Below are 19,147 nucleotides of genomic sequence, written 5' to 3'. Positions count from 1 at the left end.
TGAAACCAAGAGTTGGATGGTTAACAAACTGCACCACTTAGACACACCTGAACTGGAAAATATTAAGAAATTTACAGAGAATCTTAAAGTTTTATGATAAAATAATTTAAAACAACACATTTATTTTATAATAATACTCTTCATAAAATATCAGTACATTACACAATAAAAAAACTAAATCATTAAAATTATAAAAATCTTTCTTTTAGGAAGGATGTTTTTTAATACATACACTAAATTATAATTCTATAAAACATTCATAAAGTTGTATTAATCTGGTTTATAGAATGAATAGTATCTAATTAGAAAGAGAATATTTTATGTATAAAACCCAATGTATTTTCTAGAATTCTTCAAGTTAATATATTTTCATCAGCAAACATATAAATTTTTGTGAGTTTGTAAACCATATAGAGAATGGAGATCCTTATCTAGAAAATTCTAGTGAGTTAAAGAGCCAACAATTAGGTTCTCTTTGTTAATATTGAATTCAAAATTGTTTACCTTGCTATCCTACTTTAAGATTTTATTCATTATTCTTTGATGTATTATCAAATGGTGGGACATAAATAATCAGATACTATGTTTGTTCCTAAACTTCTCTTGCAAGGAGAAAGGGGTACTCATGGAATATATTACTGAGCGTAGAGCCTTGCCCTAGAAACCTGGCCTTCTGATAAAAGGAGAGTTACCTTTAAAATCTAGAATTAGGGCACCTGGGTGGCTCAGTTGTTTAAATGACTGCCTTCAGCTCAGGTCATGATCCTGGAGTCCATGGATCAAGTCTCGCATCAGGCTCCCTGCTTGGCAGGGAGTCTCCTTTTCCCTCTGACCCTCCCTCTTCTCATGTTCTCTCTTTCTCTCTCATTCTCTCTCTCAAATAAATAAATAAAATTTTTTAAAAATGTTACAATCTGGAATTAGACACATTGCTGTGGTGTCTGCCTTGAAATACTTGATTAATTTTTAGACATATTTGAAGATAAATTTGTTAATTCATTGATAGCTGTAATTAGAGTTAATCACCTCTCTAATAAGATTTCTTTGCCATTATTTCACTTACCTTTTTACCCAGTTGCTTTTGTTATGATATATTGCTTCTACATCTTAGTCAGCTGTTTGGCCTTCCCAAGGAAATTACTACTTAGTAAACAGTCAATCTCAAGTCTTTTTTATAATGGTGTGTGTGTGTGTGTTTGTGTGTGTATGTGTATATACTTGTGCCCAAGGAGCCTGGGGTGAAGATTTAAGGGAAGTGTCATAGTTATTACTCTTATAATGATTACTATTACATAAAATATCAATGCACATCACTCCATGCTTGCTTTTAAGTTTTAGGGTTGTATCCATTAAAACGCCATTGAATCTAGAACCTGTTAGAATTTAGTTTACTTTTGACTCTGCCACTACTAGCAGGGTGAATTTTGTCAAGTTTTTCAATCTCCTAAACTGAGCTTCCTTTCTTGAGAAGGAAAGTCCTCTTTAATATTTGCTCTAGTTTTCCACTGTGTTATTTTGTTCTTGAAGAGAGATCACATATAAAAGTGTTTTGCTCTTACTGGGTGATAACACAAGCAGAATGTTATATATTGTTAATTGAAATATTGAAGTTGTGTTTCAAATGCTTACTGTAAGCATAATTTTCCAACATAAAGTATATACACTAATATTCCAAGAGGAATATAAGTTTATTTGGTACCTAAACACTGGAGGATAAGAGGAGAAAGATGTCTAATAGTGATAGATAATAATGAACTTGATGTAGATCAAAATGTAGTTGATCAAGAGGCATTCTACTGAGCCTGAAATGTATTTGAGGAATAATGCTATGGAGATATTTACTGCAATTTTTTTTTCACATTTTGTGTTAATGGTGGATTTTCCACTTGTAATCAAGTAAAGTTCTTAAAAAAAAGAAAAGAAAGAAAGAAAGAAAGAAAGAAAGAAAGAAAGAAAGAAAGAAAAATTCTCACTTCAGGGCAGTAAACCTGAATATTCTTTCTGCTTTATTAAACCTCCTAGAAAATCAAAACAATTTTCATGGATTCATATATAAGATTTTATTTTTTAAAATCTACTGAGGTATAATTGACATACAATATTATAGTTGTTTCAAGTATACAACATAGTGATTCAGAGTTTATATACATTATGAAATGTTCACCACATAGTCTAGTTACCATCTGTCACCTCACAAAGTTCATATAGTATTATTGACCATATTCCCCATACTGTACATTACAGCCCCATGACTTACTTATTTTATAGCTGGAAGTTTATACTTCCTTTTTTTATTGTGTTATGTTAGTCACCATAAAATACATCATTAGTTTTTGATGCAGCATTCCAAGATTCATTGTTTATGTACAACACCCAGGGCTCCATGCAATATGTGCCCTCCTTAATACCCTCCAGGTCAGGGCCTGCTCACAGGTCAGTTGGTGGTCATGTCCTCTTGATGACCTCCTCCAACAACTTTGCACTCCACAACCAGAGCCTGAAGAGTGAGGCACTGAGAAAAAGAGAACCAAGAAAAAGTGAACTTCAGGAAGAGAAACAAAGATTGAAATGAAAAATAATAATAATATTTGGGGTTGATAAGTATAACTCATTATAAGAATTAAAGGAACCAAGTATAGTATGTTTCCTCTGAAACAACTTGATGGGCCAGTCCTTGTGATTGTCTTAAAGTAACTTTCAGGTATTTTTCAAGTAAATAACTGATGGGAACTCAACTTGTTGAAAATGTGCTTAGTTACACATTCAACAAGTCTGGTGGACTATTGTGATTATTTTTGTCCTTTACAGAGTAAGTGTAACATAACACTAATTAAAAGCTTTTCTACTGAATAATTCATGTGCATCACCTTTTAAAGTTTAGCCTAAGGAATCACATTGTCAAAAACATATTTTATTCCCTTCACTTAATTTCATTTGGCGGGACTCCCCTTTGACTTTGTAAGAACATTTATATTTTCCTCTAATGCATGTTAGAGCACAGAACAATTAAAAGAGCATGTGAAATAACCATAGCTCTATAGCACTGTGCAAGCACTAGGAATATTTAGAAATGTTCTGTGCAATAGTGAATAAAATAGGGATGCACTATATTGTATCAGAAGCATTTTCTCTAGACTTCAAATAAATATCTTCTACATTAAATAATTCAAGTTTATATTCTACATTCAGAAAACAACTGAAAACAAAAGGCAATGACTTTTTTTCCCTGATGAGAATTTATTTTGTATTTCTTATTAGTTTCATAGGTAGAATTTAGTGTTTCATCAGTTGCATATAACAGCCAGTGCTCATTACATCAAATGCCCTCCTTAATGCCTATTAGCCAATTATCCTTGCCTTTCCAGCAACCCTCAGTTTGTTTCCTAGAGTTCAGTGTCTCTTATGGTTAGGCAATGAAGTTTTAAAAAGCAGCTTTGCACAGTCAATATACTTCTTTCAATTAAAAAGAAAGTGAATATATAAAATGATCCCAAGTGGCCTTCTGAATTTCTAGGTGTAAGAATAAAGGTAAATAAATCTGGCACTCTATTAAAAAAATAAGGGTTTTGGTCTTTATTATTGTTATGATTTGCTTTGTGATGTTTTCTTGACAACTGAGACATTTTTACTGCATATATTATTTATATTTTTGTATGAAATAATATTGATGAAAATAAAAATATTTGTGAAAAAAATCCCTGAATATAGCTTGTTCTTTTCTTATTTTTTTCTTTCACTAACTATAATTTTACTGTTACTATGTTGATAACTTGAAAAACTCTAAGTCTTAGAAAATCTTGGAATCATATAGATTCTTTTTTACCTGCTTCTTAGCAGACTTATAATTTTAGGTAATCTTCAAATGAGAACAATATAGACAGTTACACTAATTATTCTGTAATTTTATAATTTGAATGCTTACAGAAAGCACACTCTAGGAAAAATCTAGATCTACAAATGCTTTTGGCTAAATGGATTTCCAGACAGAATCAAAATATTACTCAAAAATTGCTAATAAAATTTTCTGCAGAATCTCCAGTGATGGCTGACTTGTGGACGAATTTCCCATTTGCTAACTTGCCCCCAGTATATCTCTCTTCTTAGAAATATTTAATCACCTTTCATTTTGAAGAGATAGCACATAATATCTCAGCCATTTTATGACTCAGTGTTTTCTACCATACATAAACATCTCTTATTTTAGTCTGTATTTGTTTGGCATTACACATGCACATATAAAATTTCCATTTTTTTAAATGAGACTTTGTTCCATAATATAGTTAGTAGTTCTGAAATCAGTCAAGATCTATTACTACTAATTTTAGTAATGTTTTTGTAGTAAATTATGCATTTTAAATAATTCCAAAATTTGTTATAAGTCAGTAATAATGGCTAACATGTATATAACACTTAACTGAGTGCCAGATCCTGTTCTATTGACATATATTTTCTTATTAGGTAATTCTGTTTTACAGGTTAGGAAATGGAGACATAGCATGGTTAAGTGACTTGCTGAAGATGACATAGTTAATAAATGGTAAGCATTTTATTTAAACAAAGTCAGTTCAGCTCTTAATTTTGAGACTATAACAGCAATTCTTATGATACTTTAGATGACAGAATTTGGGGCTTCTATTATAAATATCTTTCAGAAATTAAAAATATTTTAGCAGCATACAAACCAGCAAAAGCAAGTGGTGTAAAGTATCTCTCACTCTTAAACAACATTCAGAGGATCTATAATTCCACACAGACAAAAAACGCTTTCTGAAAATTCTAAATCAAAAGAAAGAGGTGCCTGAAATAATGAAAAAAAATCATATTTTGTACACTTCCATGTAGAAAGACCGGTTTTATTATAAAGAATAATGTTTTCCCAAAGTTGTCCATGTCACAATTCCTAGAAACTGTGAATATATCTTAGTTAGCAAAGGAGAATTAAGCCTACAGGTGGAATTAAGGTTGCTAACCAACTGATTTTATGGCAGGTATCCTGAATTATACAGGTGGATCCAATGTAATCAATAAGTTCCTTAAATGTGGAAGAGAGGGACAAACAAAGAGGCCATAGAGATGAGAGAAGTTAGAAATGCTGACTGATGCAGGCTTTGAAGATGGAGGAAAAGGGCTATAATCTAAGGGAATGTGAGTGGCCTCTAAAAGAAGGAAAGGGATTCTTTTCTAGAGCCTCCAGAAAGGAACAGTTATGCTGACACCTTGAGTTTAGCCCAGCAAGACTTATTTCAGACTTCTGAGCTCCAGAATTATAATATTTTTATTGTATTAAACCATTAGCCTGTGACAATTTGTTACATCAGTGATGAGAAATTAACACACACTCACACACATGCACACACACCACATATTTGTCCTGAATATCTGAATGTTCTTCAAAACAAGACAATATTTTTGGAAAATTCTCAGAAAAATAGTGATAATGTAGCCAAATATGATTCTAGGTTATTTTCATTGGCAGTTACATTACATAACAAATTCACCATCTGTCAAAGACTTTATATATGTTAATTTATTTAATTTTCACAATAAATATATGATATAGATTCTATTACCTTCCCATTTTATATATGAGAAAACAGAAGAACAGAGAGTTCAGATAATTTGCTGACGATCCGAGAACCTGTGGTAAGGATGGGATCCAAGCTTTTTGGTTCTAGAAGCCATACTTTTAACAATTAAGCACACTGCTGTTCAAAGATGATTAAAATATTTTTTTTAAATCTTGTGATAAAACCGATATTGTAATCATGTACTATCAATGGCAGAGATTTTAGACTCACAAAACTAGAAGGGGTTTCTTAATTAATTCTTTCCTTCATTGATGAAGTATCCCAGGAAACCAGAGAACTTAGAGGACTTGTCTAAGCTCATGCATTGTATCTTTGATATCTTTCACAGCCTTTCTGAGAATTTACCCCATTGCAGATGACTGATGACAGCTAGGGAGGGCATGCAAAAACAGAAACAAGAACAAACAAAAAACCTACCGAGAATACTGAGAGAGGCAATATAACACCTACAGAGTCCATTTTCAGGTTCTGTTATGCTACTTAAGTAGGTATTAGCTTAGTCATGAATAGGCTTCATAATTCACAAGGGTATGAAGGAGAAAGGATTGTACTAAGAGCCCCATAGTTACTAGGGGAGTATTAATTATCTGTCCAGTGCAATGTCAAAACAGATTTAGTTTTATTTATAGTCCAAATAACTGGCCAGATAAAAATACATATATTTATCTGTACATATTTTTCAGTTAAAAACTAAAAAGTTAAAACAAACAGACACTTAGATTGGATATTAAGTTTCAAGGTTTATTTTAGTGATTGTCCTTATCTGTTCTCAGTATGACAGCAGCCTATGAATATGTTCTTGACTGCTGCACTAACACTTACCTCATTATGTTAATAAAATGAACAACCTAATCAAACTTGGCTTTTGTGATTTAGATTCTTTGCAGGCCCCCATATTAAGAATATAGCCTTCTATCATGTTGAGAAGCTCATTTATTCATATATATTATGTAAGAGTGGTTGTTTTCAATAGGGATGATGCCAAAAGTTCTCTGATTAATTTTATCAAACACAAGGAACTATACAATTAATTATTGTTAATCAAGAAACAAATTTGGAGGCTTAAATTAAATACAGATATTACTCTGAGAAGCAGGAAATAAGGATTTTGTGATATTTACTGAACTTGAAATTTAACAGGAGTTTGCCCAGACAGTACAGTTTCAGACACCCTCAAACTGCAGTTGAATAATTAGTGGTTTGGTGTGTGAGCAAAATGTCTCTATAGCAGGAAATGAATTTTTAGCTCAATTTATCTGAGAATATAAATGTCATGGGTAAAAGGTCATAATGAATGATACATGCTCTGAAATAGACAGAGACATGTTCATTTCTTTTCAAGTATTGTACTCTGAATATCCTTGAAATTGACATTAAGTAGCATATTTCAACTTAGAGAATTCACCACTCCAGGATATAAAATTAATCAAATGCTAAAGGTAGATTAGGGGAAAAAATGAATTGCATAAGCATGTGAACATCAAAAAGTAAATGAATCAAGCATTTTTTTTTATAATTTTATTTTTTATAAACATATATATATATATATATATATTTTTCCCCCAGGGGTACAGGTCTGTGAATCTCCACGTTTACAAACTTCACAGCACTCACCATAGCACATACCCTACCCAATGTCCATAACCCCCCCCAACCCCCCTCTGCCCAGCAACCCTCAGTTTGTTTTGTGAGATTAAGAGTCACTTATGGTTTGTCTCCCTCCCAATCCCAACTTGTTTCATTTACTCTTCTCCTACCACATTAACCCCCCATGTTGCATCTCCTCTCCCTCATATCAGGGAGATCATACGATAGTTGTCTTTCTCCGATTGACTTATTTCACTAAGCATGATACCCTCTAGTTCCATCCATGTTGTCGCAAATGGCAAGATTTCATTTCTTTTGATGGCTGCATAGTATTCCATTGTATATATATACCACATCTTCTTTATCCATTCGTCTGTTGATGGACATCTAGGTTCTTTCCATAGTTTGGCTATTGTAGACATTGCTGCTATAAACATTCGGGTGCACGTGCCCCTTCGGATCACTACGTTTGTATCTTTAGGGTAAATACCCAGCAGTGCAATTGCTGGGTCATAGGGTAGTTCTATTTTCAACATTTTGAGGAACCTCCATGCTGTTTTCCAGAGTGGTTGCACCAGCTTGCATTCCCACCAACAGTGTAGGAGGGTTCCCCTTTCTCCGCATCCTCGCCAGCATCTGTCATTTCCGGACTTGTTAATTTTAGCCATTCTGACTGGTGTGAGGTGGTATCTCATTGTGGTTTTGATTTGTATTTCCCTGATGCCGAGTGATATGGAGCACTTTTTCATGTGTCTGTTGGCCATCTGGATGTCTTCTTTGCAGAAATGTCTGTTCATGTCTTCTGCCCATTTCTTGATGGGATTATTTGTTCTTTGGGTGTTGAGTTTGCTAAGTTCTTTATAGATTCTGGACACTAGCCCTTTATCTGATATGTCATTTGCAAATATCTTCACCCATTCTGTCAGTTGTCTTTTGGTTTTGTTAACTGTTTCCTTTGCTGTGCAAAAGCTTTTGATCTTGATAAAATCCCAATAGTTCATTTTTGCCCTTGCTTCCCTTGCCTTTGGCGATGTTCCTAGGAAGATGTTGCTGCGGCTGAGGTCGAAGAGGTTGCTGCCTGTGTTCTCCTCAAGGATGTTGATGGATTCCTTTCTCACATTGAGGTCCTTCATCCATTTTGAGTCTATTTTCGTGTGTGGTGTAAGGAAATGATCCAATTTCATTTTTCTGCATGTGGCTGTCCAATTTTCCCAACACCATTTATTGAAGAGGCTGTCTTTTTTCCATTGGACATTCTTTCCTGCTTTGTCGAAGATTAGTTGACCATAGAGTTGAGGGTCTATTTCTGGGCTCTCTATTCTGTTCCATTGATCTATGTGTCTGTTTTTGTGCCAGTACCATGCTGTCTTGATGATGACAGCTTTGTAATAGAGCTTGAAGTCCGGAATTGTGATGCCACCAACTCTGGCTTTCTTTTTCAATATTCCTTTGGCTATTCGCGGTCTTTTCTGGTTCCATATAAATTTTAGGATTATTTGTTCCATTTCTTTGAAAAAAATGGATGGTACTTTGATAGGAATTGCATTAAATGTGTAGATTGCTTTAGGTAGCATAGACATTTTCACAATATTTATTCTTCCAATCCAGGAGCATGGAACATTTTTCCATTTCTTTGTGTCTTCCTCAATTTCTTTCATGAGTACTTTATAGTTTTCTGTGTATAGATTCTTAGCCTCTTTGGTTAGGTTTATTCCTAGGTATCTTATAGTTTTGGGTGCAATTTTAAATGGGATGGACTCCTTAATTTCTCTTTCTTCTGTCTTATTGTTGGTGTAGAGAAATGCGACTGATTTCTGTGCATTGATTTTATATCCTGACACATTACTGAATTCCTGTACAAGTTCTAGCAGTTTTGGAGTGGAGTCTTTTGGGTTTTCCACATATAGTATCATATCATCTGCGAAGAGTGACAGTTTGACTTCTTCTTTGCCGATTTGGATGCCTTTAATTTCTTTTTGTTGTCTGATTGCTGAGGCTAGGACTTCTAGTACTATGTTGAATAGCAGTGGTGATAATGGACATCCCTGCCGTGTTCCTGACCTTAGCGGAAAAGCTTTCAGTTTTTCTCCATTGAGAATGATATTTGCGATGGGTTTTTCATAGATGGCTTTGATAATATTGAGGTATGTGCCCTCTATCCCTACACTTTGAAGAGTTTTGATCAGGAAGGGATGCTGTACTTTGTCAAATGCTTTTTCAGCATCTATGGAGAGTATCATATGGTTCCTGTTTTTTCTTTTATTAATGTGTTGTATCACATTGATTGATTTGCGGATGTTGAACCAACCTTGCAGCCCTGGAATAAATCCCACTTGGTCGTGGTGAATAATCCTTTTAATGTACTGTTGAATCCTATTGGCTAGTATTTTGGTGAGAATTTTTGCATCTGTGTTCATCAAGGATATTGGTCTGTAGTTCTCTTTTTTGATGGGATCCTTGTCTGGTTTGGGGATCAAGGTGAGGCTGGCCTCATAAAATGAGTTTGGAAGTTTTCCTTCCATTTCTATTTTTTGGAACAGTCTCAGGAGAATAGGAATTAGTTCTTCTTTAAATGTTTGGTAGAATTCCCCCGGGAAGCCGTCTGGCCCTGGGCTTTTGTTTGTTTGGAGATTTTTGATGACTGTTTCAATCTCCTTACTGGTTATGGGTCTGTTCAGGCTTTCTATTTCTTCCTGGTTCAGTTGTGGTAGTTTATATGTCTCTAGGAATGCATCCATTTCTTCCAGATTGTCAAATTTGTTGGCATAGAGTTGCTCATAATATGTTCTTATAATTGTCTGTATTTCTTTGGTGTTCGTTGTGATCTCTCCTCTTTCATTCATGATTTTATTTATTTGGGTCCTTTCTCTTTTCTTTTTGATAAGTCTGGCCAGGGGCTTATCAATCTTATTAATTCTTTCAAAGAACCAGCTCCTAGTTTCGTTGATTTGTTCTATTGTTTTTTTGGTTTCTATTTCATTGATTTCTGCTCTGATCTTTATGATTTCTCTTCTCCTGCTGGGTTTAGGGTTTCTTTCTTGTTCTTTCTCCAGCTCCTTTAGGTGTAGGGTTAGGTTGTGGACCTGAGACCTTTCTTGTTTCTTGAGAAAGGCTTGTACCGCTATATATTTTCCTCTCAGGACTGCCTTTGTTGTGTCCCACAGATTTTGAACTGTTGTATTTTCATTATCATTTGTTTCCATGAATTTTTTCAATTCTTCTTTAATTTCCTGGATGACCCATTCATTCTTTAGAAGGATGCTGTTTAGTCGCCATATATTTGGGTTCTTTCCAAATTTCCTCTTGCGATTGAGTTCTAGCTTCAGAGCATTGTGGTCTGAAAATATGCAGGGAATGATCCCAATTTTTTGATAACAGTTAAGACCTGATTTAGAACCAAGGATGTGATCTATTCTGGAGAATGTTCCATGTGCACTAGAGAAGAATGTGTATTCTGTTGCTTTGGGATGAAATGTTCTGAATATATCTGTGATGTCCATCTGGTCCAGTGTGTCATTTAAGGCCTTTATTTCCTTGTTGATCTTTTGCTTGGATGATCTGTCCATTTCAGTGAGGGGAGTGTTAAAGTCCCCTACTATTATTGTATGATTGTCGATGTGTTTCTTTGATTTTGTTATTAATTGGTTTATATAGTTGGCTGCTCCCACGTTAGGGGCATAGATATTTACAATTGTTAGATCTTCTTGTTGGACAGATCCTTTGAGTATGATATAGTGTCCATCTTCATCTCTTATTATAGTCTTTGGTTTAAAATCTAAGTGATCTGATATAAGGATTGCCACTCCTGCTTTCTTCTGATGTCCATTAGCATGGTAAATTCTTTTCCACCCCCTCACTTTAAATCTGAAAGTGTCTTCGGGTTTAAAATGAGTTTCTTGTAGGCAACATATAGATGGGTTTTGTTTTTTTATCCATTCTGATACCCTGTGTCTTTTGATTGGGGCATTTAGCCCATTAACATTCAGGGTAACTATTGAGAGATATGAATTTAGTGCCATTGTATTGCCTGTAAGGTGACTGCTATTGTATATTGTTTCTGTTCCTTTCTGATCTATTACTTTTAGGTTCTCTCTTTGCTTAGAGGACCCCTTTCAATATTTCCTGTAGAGCTGGCTTGGTGTTTGCAAATTCTTTCAGTTTTTGTTTGTCCTGGAAGCTTTTAATCTCTCCTTCTATTTTCACTGATAGCCTAGCTGGATATAGTATTCTTGGCTGCATGTTTTTCTCATTTAGTACTCTGAATATATCATGCCAGCTCTTTCTGGCCTGCCAGGTCTCTGTGGATAAGTCTGCTGCCAATCTAATATTTTTACCATTGTATGTTACAGACTTCTTCTCCCGGGCTGCTTTCAGGATTTTCTCTTTGTCACTAAGACTTGTAAATTTGACTATTAGGTGACGGGGTGTGGACCTATTCTTATTGATTTTGAGTGGGGTTCTCTGAACCTCCTGGATTTTGATGCTTGTTCCCTTTGCCATATTGGGGAAATTCTCTCCAATAATTCTCTCCAATATACCTTCTGCTCCCCTCTCTCTTTCTTCTTCTTCTGGAATCCCAATTATTCTAATGTTGTTTCATCTGATGGTGTCACTTATCTCTCGAATTCTGCCCTCGTGGTCCAGTAGTTGTTTGTCCCTCTTTTGTTCAGCTTCCTTATTCTCTGTCATCTGGTCTTCTATATCGCTAATTCTTTCTTCTGCCTCATTTATCCTAGCAGTGAGAGCCTCCATTTTTGATTGCACCTCATTAATAGCTTTTTTTATTTCAACTTGATTAGATTTTAGTTCTTTTATTTCTCCAGAAAGGGCTTTTATATCTCCCGACAGGGTTTCTCTAATATCTTCCATGCCTTTTTCGAGCCCAGCTAGAACCTTGAGAATCGTCATTCTGAACTCTAAATCTGACATATTACCAATGTCTGTATTGATTAGGTCCTTAGCCTTTGGTACTGCCTCTTGTTCTTTTTTTTTGTGGTGAATTTTTCCGCCTTGTCATTTTGTCCAGATAAGAGTATATGAAGGAGTAAGTAAAATACTAAAAGGGTGGCAACAACCCCAGGAAAATATGCTTTAGCCAAATCAGAAGAGATCCCAAATCGTGAGGGGGGGGGGAAGGGGATAAAAAGAGGTTCAGAAAGAAAAAAAAAAGAAAAAAGAAAAAAGAAACAAATAAAAAAAAAGAAAACCAATAATGAAAAAAATATAAAAAGGAAAAAATATATATATATTAGATAAACTAGTTAAAAAACGTTAAAAAAGAAAAGGGTAAAAGTTTAAAAAAAATTAGCAGAAGAAGAGAAAAAAATTGAAAAAGAAAAAAAAATTAAATTAACTGCAAGGCTAAAGAATCATGGGGAGAAAGCCATGAGTTCCGTGCTTTGCTTTCTCCTCCTCTGGAATTCCGGTGCTCTCCTTGGTATTGAAACCACACTCCTCGTAAGTGAACTTGGTCCTGGCTGGGTTTCTTGTTGATCTTCTGGGGGAGGGGCCTGTTGTAGTGATTTTCAAGTGTCTTTGCCCCAGGCGGAGTCGCACCGCCCTTACCAGGGCCCGGGCTGAGTAATCCGCTCGGGTTTGCTTTCGGGAGCTTTTGTTCCCTGAGCGCTTTCTGTAGAGTCCGGAGGACGGGAAGGAAGATGGCGGCCTCCCAGTCTCCGGCCCGGAGGAGCCGAGAGCTCGGGGTCCCACTCCTCAGTGCGCCCTCAGGGAACAGCGTCCAATTACTCCCGTCTGCCTGGCCTCCGGCTGCGCTCCGAGCTCACCGAGCCTGCGACCGGTTCAAGGTAAGCCCGAGCTGTGAGCTCACTCCTCGGCTCCGTCTCTGTAGCCGGCTTCCCTGTTCTAATACCTGCGAGCTCTGCGACACTCAGACACCCCGATCCTTCTGTGACCCTGCGGGACCTGAGGCCACACTGGCCCCGCGTGGGCTTCACCCCAGTTAAGCCTCTGGAGCGATGTCCCTCAGCGGAACAGACTTTTAAAAGTCCCAATTTTGTGCTCCGTTGCTCCGCCGCTTGCCGGGAGCCGGCCCCTCCCCCCGGGGTCTGTCTTCCCGTCCCTTTGGATTCACTTCTCCGCCAGTCCTACCTTTCAGCAAGTGGTTGATTTTCTGTTTCTAGAATTGCTGTTCTTCTTCTCTTCGATCTCCCGTTGGATTTGTAGGTGTTTGCAATCTTTAGATAAGCTATCTAGTTGATCTCCCGCAACCTGAAGTAGTCTCAGCTGCTACTTCTCCGCCATCTTGACTCCTCCCCTTGAATCAAGCATTTTTGATAAATGCATATGCATCAACTTTTATTTTAGTTTAGGTTAACCCCTACATATAGAAGTCTTAGGGCATTTAAAAATGTTTTTATAGTTTTAGAGAACTTAAAGACCATTAACTGAATCCAATTAAATGATACCTAATATAAATGGTAATGAACAGTCTATTTTCTATACATTTTAGTAAATTTGAATTAGAAAATGAAGTAATAAAATCAAATTCTGAAAAAATCAATTATGTTTAACTATTTTTTTCTGAAAAATTAAATGACCCTCCATATATTTTATAAAATTATTTTAATCATTTTGATAATTGGTTTAAATTATTTTTTATGTTCAGTGATAGCTAATATATTACATTTATAGTCCATCTGATGGCCATGTATGTAATCTAAAAAGATGATCAACAAGGTTTATTAAATTCTTATTACATACTAGGTACTAATGTAAGCATTTGAATATATGTAACAAAAGAGCCCTGTGAAATACATTTCTTTATATCCTGTTTTCTAGGTAAGGAAATGAAAGCCCAGAAACACTAAGTAAATTTCCCCAAATCACCAACCTAGGAAGTAATGGAGGTAAGATTCAAACCCAGGCAGTCTGGCTAGAAAAATCCAGCTTTAAGTATTTTTATTGATTACCATGACCACACTGATCAGCAAGAAGATAGCATTCTTACCAGTACACTTATAAAAGGTTGAGACATGATGTTAAAGATAGAAAATCTGGAGGAATTGTAACTTAATTTCACAGTAGAGAACATGCAAAAGAAGTAAAATAGAAATTACTATGTTTAATAACCAGTTGTTGAAACAAATTCTAAGTTTATATGGAAAGATATTTTCATAGAGATTTAGTTAACATTAGAGAGTTTGATTCTCAGAAAGCTGGTTAACTCTACTTCTAGCAGTGTTATGCAAATTCATAATATGTTGTTGATTATGTGTTTTTCAGATATTTGGCAGGCTCACAAATTGTCTCCATTAAGATCAGTGGGGTGATTTATTTAATAACAGGATGTTAGAAATGACAGAAGGCAAGTTGAAATCCATAAGGTAGCAGAACTGATTAATAATGTATTAATACAGGAATGCGGGGGTGGCTCAGTTGGTTAAGCATCTGCCTCTGGCTGGGGTCATGATCTTAGGGTCCTGCTATCAAGCCCTACATCAATCTCTCTGCTCATCCAGGAGTCTGTTTCTCCATTTTTCTCTCTGTGCTCTCTCCATCTCTCTCTCAAATACATAAAATCATTTAATAATAATAATAATGTATTAATGCATACACATGATCTCTTAGAAGACATCCAGAAATTATAAAAACAATAAGAGAAAATAGACAAATAAGAGTAGTTTCTTCAGGTCAAAACACTCTTTTTTTTTCACTACGTAAAATTTATTTTTATTTTTTTATAAAAAGTGTATAACACTGGTACCTACTCTTAAATCAGTTAATTTATGAAACCATTCTCTTCTGTAGAACCCACATTGGCATCAAAATAGTTTAAAGAAATGTAATGGCTATCTACGAAAAGTTAGTTTTGGTTTGTTATATTCCCCCCATATTTTGAGACAACACACATAAAAGAAAATTAAAATTTTCAAACATTTTATATTTAGCAATTGAAAAAAAAGCACACTGTTTTCCTGCTACGGTCTTTATAAAGGATTTAACGTTTCAAGTTAAAAAAAAAAGGTACTAGAATAACCTTGCTGTATCTTTTAACAGCATTTTTATATAGAACAAATTTGAACGGGCATGCAAGCAACTTCTCTTGTTGTCACATACCTATATTCAGAGAAAATTACATCCATTTTACAGAGAAATCCCAATACATATACTGCAATAAGCTTAAAGCAATGTGAAAAAGACCAGTGTGAATGGCGCACAAAACTGCTTCCTTATAAATCAACTGGAATTCCTGATCATAAAGTAGGCACAGGGAGATCCAGTCCTTAGGGCTTTGCTCTCTGGAAGAATACCTTTAAGTAATTTTTAAAAACTTTAGCATCAGGCTGTTGAAGCACTTGACAAAACTCCTGAATTATTTCTGGAGCTACGTGCAAGGAAGGCAGATATTCTTGTTGAAGATACTGAACACATTCTGGGCCCCATTTGAGATGAATTGTTTTCAATGTCACCGCACACTCAGATAAAGCCAACACTGTTTGTGCATCTGCCAGGTCAAAGGTTTGTTTTAAAGGTGCTAGGAAACATGCGGGGACAATGTGCTTATAAACAAAATCAGCAAATCCCACTGGTCCATCTTTACCTCCCCAGAGTTCTACCAACTTGGAGAGGATGATAAAACAGGTTTTCTGTGCAATTGGATCTGGATATTCAACTTCTCCTTGGATAACAGTCACCAGCACTCGTTCTACATTCTCTGCACCTTGATTTGCTATGACTTTGCTCATTCCACTGCCTGTGACTGTTTGCAGGAAGGCAAAGTAACTCCTTCGCAACATTTGCTTCTCTAAAGCAGCAGGCTGGTCATTTTCTTCTGCTGGTCGGAGCAATACCTCAAAAATTGCATAAAGTAGAGGCATGAACATTTGCTGTAAAAATGGAGATACCTGTATCTTAAATTTGGCTGTAATCTGGTTGATAAGAGGAATGAACTCCTGGAGGTCTTTTGCTTCACAATCTTTGAGCATGTGTTCTGAGGCAGACGGGATGAATGGAAGAACTTCTTCCTCTAGACAAATAATCATGCAATGAAGGAAAGTACGAACTCCACTTCTGAGAATATCCTTTTGCAAGGGACAACTGAGAGCTGGCAAGAATGTCTGTAAACAGTCCAGATAAACTTCAGAATAGCCACACTGTTTCACAGTCTGCTTGTTGCTGAAAGCTTTGCTGGTTCAGCTGGCAAATCCAACAGCATGGTTCAGACAGTCTGCTAGTGATGCTTGTCTTTCTTCATCTTGTGCCAGCATCAATTTTTCTAACAGAATGTTAAAATTCTCCATCAGTGGGGTCAACAGATTTCTCATGAAGGCTTGTTTCTGTTCAGCTGGATAGTCACTATTAACAATCAGCACTCCAGCTGTCTCATAAATAAACAGTTGATCATCACTGCTCAACAAAGACTGGTAACCATTCTCAGGTGGAGAAAGCTCTAGTAAATCTTGTATTCTATTCAGAATATCCTCAATGAAAGGATTCATTTGTTTATTCAAAGATTTGACAAATCTGGAAAACATGTAAACAGTTCTGCTCTGTACTTTTGCACTAGAATGCCGCAGACCCCTATGATCTAAGAAAGCCATTAATACACATGGAATGTGTTGAGGTTCAACTGTAAAAAACTTTTCATATCTAACAACAGTTTCGAAGAACTCCAATGTCACAGATGTATGCTGATAGGAACTAACTCCTGATGTTACCAAAGTTCACATCATATCCTGCAAAGCACTAGCTTTTGAAACATCACCTGAGAAGTGAGCACCATGAGACACTTGAAGAGCTTCTGCCAGCATATACAGCAATCTTATTGCTACTTCAACTTCCATAAAATGTGTTGTCTGCCAATTCTGCAGCATAGAACTAAAAACTCGGTGCACAGAAGTCAGCAGTAACTCTGGTGAAACTTGAGCAATCCTGTCCAACAGTAACTTCAGTTGTTTTCTATACTCTACAAACATGGCTTCATCTTCACCCTCATTTTCAAAGTTATATTCTTCATCATAAGTCAGTTTTTTCATAACAGCCAACATGATTGCCTCTACATTAGCTTTTTGCTGATCCGAGAGCACTGGAAGCTGTTTCAAAATATGAAGATAATCGTAACAGAATCCAATAATGTTAGAAGAGATGTCATCATCCTCATGAATTAGTAGCTGCAGCATCAGCACCACTTTTGTTTCAATAGCTTGTAATGCCTCTTGAGCATTCTTGATATCCCCATTCTTAATTAATTTAGTCCAACTAACTATCAATGACTGTCCCATTCCATTTACCAGCTTAGAAAATCTGGCTAGAAAGTCAACATCTTCTTCCTGGTCAATGCTGAAAAATCCAGCAGCTGTAATACTTGACACAGAGATTCTACTAGTTTCATTTTATCAACAGGATCCATTCCTTTATTTACAATTTCAAATAAACAGTCACATGCTTCTTCCCGTAGAACTTCTATTGACATATGACCTAGCAGCATATTTATAAACCTATCATTGGCTATAAGGGATAAGTCTATCCAAGAGACATAAGCCCCAACTACTTTAAGGCACTGACATGTCACTTCTGAATTAGTATACTGATAATTTTGTAAAATTTGGTACCATGATTCCACTGAGTTTGGAATGCACTGTTCCCTCATGATATCTTTTATTAGAGTATTACTACGAGCTTCCTCTGATGTATGCACCACATCACGATCCACCAACTCTGAATCAATAGCCATGAGGATTCAGAGGTACAAATCTACTCCCCTTGGATTTAGGTCCACTACTGAGAGAATGTAAAAAAAAAAAAAATTTGGGCCATCTAGTGAGATATTCTGTAACAAAAAGTAAGGCAAAGACTTGGGCCGCTTTATTTCATATAAACGTCTTCTCTGGTTGGGGATTCAGCATCTGAGCTTGAAGCCAAGATATGAGCGTCTCCCTAATTAGTTGTTGTTGAACAGTAGTTAGTTATGAATATTTGTATTTAACTTGATGTTCTAGTACTTGAAAACAGAAAAACTTTATGTGATCATCACTGTATGTCCTCTGGGCTAGAGCTTCTGCACACACTTGCCAGGCATTTGGGGAAATCTTTAATTGCTCAAAATAGGCCAGGGCCCTTTGTCTGAAGTCTGAATCAGTATTTGGATTTAGCCCTGAATCAGCATTTGGATTTAGCCCTAAAAAAGCCTGTTCATCCATCCCTGATGCTATTCTTGGAGTTTTCTGATTACAACAGGCGTGCCCTCTGATCCCACAGAAGAATCCACAAACATAGAGCTCTTGAGATCCAGATGATGTAGTCCAAACCACGTGTGATTTAGGTGTTTAATTGCTCTTCTATGATCCCACGTGTTAAGAATAAAAGAAAATCATTTTCTCTAAGGCACTATTGAGAGATATATAATCATATAGTTCTATAACATGACAGATTAGAGAGCACAGGAGAGAAAGATAATTTGGGTATAAAGAGTGTTGGTGAAAGAAAAAAAAAGATCTTCGAAGAGAACTTTTTCTACCTTGATGAGAAGAAAAGGAAACTTTGGGGTTCAACTTGTGGTCACTGAAAGTGAGAAATAGGCTCAGTAGCCCTTAGTTACCACATATAACAGAACTGGTGTTCCTTTTTTTTTAAGATTTGATTTATTAGACAGAGATCACAGGTAGGCAGAGGCAGGCAGAGGTTGGGGGGAAGCAGACTCCCCACTGAGCAGAGAACCCGATGCAGGGCTCAATCCCAGGACGCTGAGATCATGATCTGAGCCGAAGGCAGAGGTTTAACCCACTGAGCCACCCAGGTGCCCCAGAACTGTTGTTCCTGCCATGAACTCCAGCCCATTAAAATGCCCAACATAATGGTAACTATTCACTTTGACTTGATGACTTAATTTATCCCTTGATGCTAACACCAGAGGTCGTTTTGGATAAGTTTTGAAGGTGGCCTAGTCTCTCTCTCTCTCATCCATTTCTTTTCTAGAGAGAAACTAGCTAAAGATATAGGTATAGCTAGAGATT

The 19,147-nt window shown here is 36.1% G+C and overlaps 2 protein-coding genes across 3 annotated transcripts in view; one reads left to right on the top strand and one right to left on the bottom strand.

Moving 5' to 3' along the window:
* PCDH11X (protocadherin 11 X-linked) overlaps positions 1 to 19,147 on the top strand; it is a 471,745-nt gene that overhangs the window by 129,459 nt on the left and 323,139 nt on the right. The gene's annotated exons all lie outside the window — the stretch shown is intronic.
* LOC116881767 (exportin-T-like) lies at positions 14,845 to 18,334 on the bottom strand. Its single transcript, XM_032881807.1, is given in 3 exon segments — positions 14,845 to 17,490; positions 17,493 to 17,940; positions 17,942 to 18,334. Coding segments are annotated over 3 exon segments (2,913 nt in total). The 3' UTR covers positions 14,845 to 15,418.

This window comes from Lontra canadensis, unplaced genomic scaffold (assembly GCF_010015895.1).
Source record: "Lontra canadensis isolate GAN:19392208 unplaced genomic scaffold, GSC_riverotter_1.0 scaffold77, whole genome shotgun sequence".
Taxonomy (NCBI): Eukaryota; Metazoa; Chordata; class Mammalia; order Carnivora; family Mustelidae; genus Lontra; species Lontra canadensis.
The sequence above is the reverse complement of the archived record's forward strand: the minus strand, read 5'-3'. Positions and strand labels throughout refer to the sequence as shown.